Source organism: Lolium perenne, chromosome 7, assembly GCF_019359855.2.
Source record: "Lolium perenne isolate Kyuss_39 chromosome 7, Kyuss_2.0, whole genome shotgun sequence".
Taxonomy (NCBI): domain Eukaryota; kingdom Viridiplantae; phylum Streptophyta; class Magnoliopsida; order Poales; family Poaceae; genus Lolium; species Lolium perenne.
The window spans coordinates 300,739,474-300,743,279 of NC_067250.2; the positions used below are offsets into that span (position 1 = coordinate 300,739,474).

Genomic DNA, 3,806 nt, shown 5'->3' on the forward strand with positions numbered 1-3,806 from the left:
TGAAGGCTATCGACTTGACTGTTTTCCTTGTCGAGCTGAGCGTCCCCAGTCGCAGTACGTAGTCATTGTAGTGCGAATAGCAGCCTCATGGGTGGAGTAGCGGGTTGGTTATAGTTTCGCTATTTATATGTAGCGCGCCTCTCGTCGTGGCTCGGTGAGCCAGTCGCTTGGCGACTCCAAAGGGGGTTCTTGCGGGCGTTGTTCCTTGGCGAGCCGCGGGTCCGTTTTGCGGGGTCCCTGGTTGAAGTACTTAGCCGTTCAAGTCACCAGCCTAGGGTAGAGGAGGGCATTGGTGTGCTGTATAGCGTAGCACTAGACGATCGCCGTGGCCCGGGGGGCTGGTCGGGCATGCGACCCTGCTGTAGGTTCCAGTCGCCGTTTTCACCTGACGGCGTAAGGGGTGGGGGTAACCGGGCCTGGTGTTGCGCCCGGGTAACCCATCATGCCCTTGTTAGCCCGGCTACTTGGCCGATCGTGGAATTTTCTCTTTCAGCAGTGGCGATCGAAGGTCTCCCAGTACCAAGTCGCGTGTCATGGCGATTGGGCTCGTGTTTACCGAGATGGGGGATACAGTTATCTGGCGAGCAGCAGAGAGGCGATCGGTGTTGGAGATTGACGCAATCGGCGATTTTGATTAATCACTGAATTTGTGGGTTACACATCTTCCTTAGGTGTTAAACCGTCGGAGGAGATTGATATTCCAGGGGCGCTCCACCTCTCGGGTGAGTGGTTCGCCTTTGTCGTCCTTGCGGACGTCGGTGAGGTAGTAGGAGTCGTTGCCGAGTACGCGGCTGATGGCGAAGGGTCCTTCCCATGGGGGGGCAGCTTGTGCATGCCTTTCTTGTCTTGGATTAGCCGGAGCACGAGATCCCCGACCTGGAAGGAGCGACTCCGAACGCGACGGCTGTGGTAGCGGCGGAGATCTTGCTGGTAGATGGCGGTCCTGGAGAGTGCGAGGTCCCTGGCCTCGTCGAGGAGGTCAATGTCGTCTTGGCGAGCGCGCTCGTTGTCTTCTTCGGCGTAGTTGGTGACCCGTGGCAAGTCGTAGGCAATGTCCGTGGGCATGACCGCCTCGGCACCGTACACCAGAAAGAAGGGCGTGAAGCCGGTCGACCTGTTTGGTGTTGTGCGGATGCCCCACAACACGGAGGGGAGTTCTTCTGCCCAGCAGCCGGCTGCGCGCTCCAGAGGCACCATCAATCGTGGCTTGAGTCCGTGGAGGATACTCTGGTTTGCTCTTTCCGCCTGGCCGTTCGACTCGGGGTGTGCGACCGACGCGAGGTCGAGTCAGATGCCTTTGTCCTCACAGAAATCGGCCATCTCCCCTTTGGCGAAATTTGTGCCGTTGTCGGTTATGATGCTGTGAGGGTAGCCATACCGGTAGATAAGCTCGTGTAGGAACTTGGTGGTTGTCTTTCCGTCGCACTTCTTGATGGGTTTTGCTTCTACCCATTTGGTGAATTTGTCTACCGCGACTAAGAGGTGAGTGTACCCGCCGGGGGCTGTTTTGAATTTCCCTACCATGTCCAGGCCCCAAACGGCGAATGGCCAGGTGAGGGGGATGGTCTTCAGTGCTGATCCCGGCATGTGCGATTGGCTTGCATACTTTTGGCACCCGGCGCACGAGCGGACGAGCGCGACTGCGTCTTCATGGGCTGTTGGCCAATAGAAGCCATGACGGAAGGCTTTGGCGACGATTGAGCGCGCGCCTGCGTGGTGGCCACAGTCCCCTGCGTGGATGTCGCGCAGGATCTTGCGTCCTTCGTCAGCGCCGACGCACCGCTGGAATACCCCCGAAACGCTGCGCTTGTATAACTCTTTGTTGATAATGGTGAAAGACTTGCACCTGCGTACGATCGCTCGTGCCTCAGTTTCATCCATTGGCAGCACCTGGCGTTCGAGGTAGCTTAGGTATGGTTCCGTCCAGTCGTCGCTGTCGGAGGCGAGGGCGACTAGGATGGAGTCTGGCGCAGGAGGCTCGGCGATGTCCAGCTCGCGAGGTGCGCGCACCGAGGGGTGGCTGAGGATATCAAGGAAGACGCCTGGAGGAGGTTGGAGTTGCTTGGACCCGAGTCTGGCTAGCACATCTGCTTCTTCGTTCTTGCGCCTGTCGACCCACTCGACGACGTGGCCGGCGAAGCTGGCGCCGGCTTGGTCGACCGCGCGCTTGTACGCGATCATGTTGGCGTCGGTGGCGTCGCAGGTGCCGGAAGTCTGGCTGGCGACGAGGTCGGAATCGCCGAGACAGCGCAGCCGTGTTGCGCCCATCTCTTTTGCTACTCGCATGCCGTGTAGGAGCGCCCCATATTCGGCCATGTTGTTGGTGCAGGGATTGAACCGGAGTTGCAGGACGTACTTCACGATGTCGCCTTTTGGCGATGTGAGGACGACTCCTGCGCCTGCCCCCTCGAGATTCTTGGAGCCGTCGAAGTGCAGTGTCTAGTGCTTGAGGTCCGCAGGAGAGCTTGGTTGCTGGGCCTCTTCCCAGTCGGCGAGGAAGTCGGCGAGTGCCTGAGACTTGATGGCGTGGCACGACTCGTACGTGATGTTGTGGACGCCGAGTTCGACTGCCCACTTGGCGATCCGGCCGGTTGCGTCGCGGTTACGGATAATGTCGGCGAGTGGTGTTGAGGCAACTACCTTGATGGGGTGCTCGTGGAAGTAGGGGGCTAGTCGCCTCTGGGCCCTGAGGACTGCGTACACCAGCTTTTGATAGTGCGGGTACCGTTGCTTGGAGTCGATTAAGGCCTCGCTGATGTAGTAGACCGGGCGCTGTATCAGCTGCTCTTTTCCTTCTTCCTTGCGCTCCACGACCATGACCGCGCTTATCGCGCGATTCGACGCGGCGACATATAGGAGCATAGTTTCTTGTGGTAGCGGGGCCGCGAGGATGGGGGCATTCTGCAGGGCGTGTTGGAGCTCTTCCAGGGCCCGCTGTGCCTCTTCTGTCCACTCGAACGATTTCGACTTCTTGAGCAGGCGGTAGAGTGGCGTGGCCTTGTCACCGAGTCTGGGTATGAAGCGACTGAGGGCTGCGACCCGGCCGGCGAGCTTTTGAGCGTCGACCAGGCAGGTTGGCTGCTTGGTTCGCATGACTGCCAGGGTTTTCTCCGGGTTAGGTTCGATGCCGCGTTTGGAGACGACGTAGCCGAGCAACTGTCCCGAGGGGACCCCGAAGGTGCACTTCAGAGGGTTGAGCTTGATCTTGTATCGCTGTAGGTTGGCGAATGTCTCGGCGAGGTCGGTGATGAGGTCGGCCTGTCGAGTCGACTTGACTACCACGTCGTCGATGTAGACGTGTACGTTGCGGCCGATTTGGCTCTCCAGGCAGCTGTTCATGCACCGTTGATATGTCGCTCCGGCGTTTTTTAGGCCAAAGGTCATGGATGTGTAGCAGTAAGCACCCAATGGCGTGATGAATGCTGTCTTCTCTTGGTCTTCTTTGGCCATCTTTATTTGATTGTACCCGGAGTAAGCATCGAGGAAACATAGCGACTCGGACCCGGCGACCGCGTCGATGATCTGGTCGATTCGCGGTAGGACGAATGGGTCCTTGGGACATGCATGATTCAGGCTAGTGTAGTCGATACACATGCGCCATGTCTTGTTCTTCTTTAGCACCAGGACTGGATTTGCCAGCCATTTGGGGTGCTTGATTTCGATGATGAAGCCGGCGGCGAGCAACCAGTTCACCTCTTCGGCGATTGCGCGCCGTCGCTCTTCTCCTACGGGGCGCATTGCCTGCCTAACGGGGCGTGCGGAGGGGTCGACATGTAATTTGTGCTCAGCAAGTTCTCTCGGGACAC

At 58.6% G+C, this 3,806-nt stretch overlaps 1 protein-coding gene across 1 annotated transcript; it reads right to left on the minus strand.

Annotated features, from left to right (window-relative positions):
* Window positions 1–250: 250 nt before the first annotated feature.
* Window positions 251–3,093, minus strand: LOC139833998 (uncharacterized). Its single transcript, XM_071824378.1, has 4 exons — window positions 2,726–3,093; window positions 1,379–2,020; window positions 967–1,114; window positions 251–271 (listed from the first exon to the last, which is right to left on the minus strand). The coding sequence occupies exons 1-4, from the start codon at window positions 3,091–3,093 to the stop codon at window positions 251–253; spliced, it is 1,179 nt and encodes a 392-aa protein (XP_071680479.1).
* Between the last annotated feature and the right edge of the window lie 713 nt (window positions 3,094–3,806).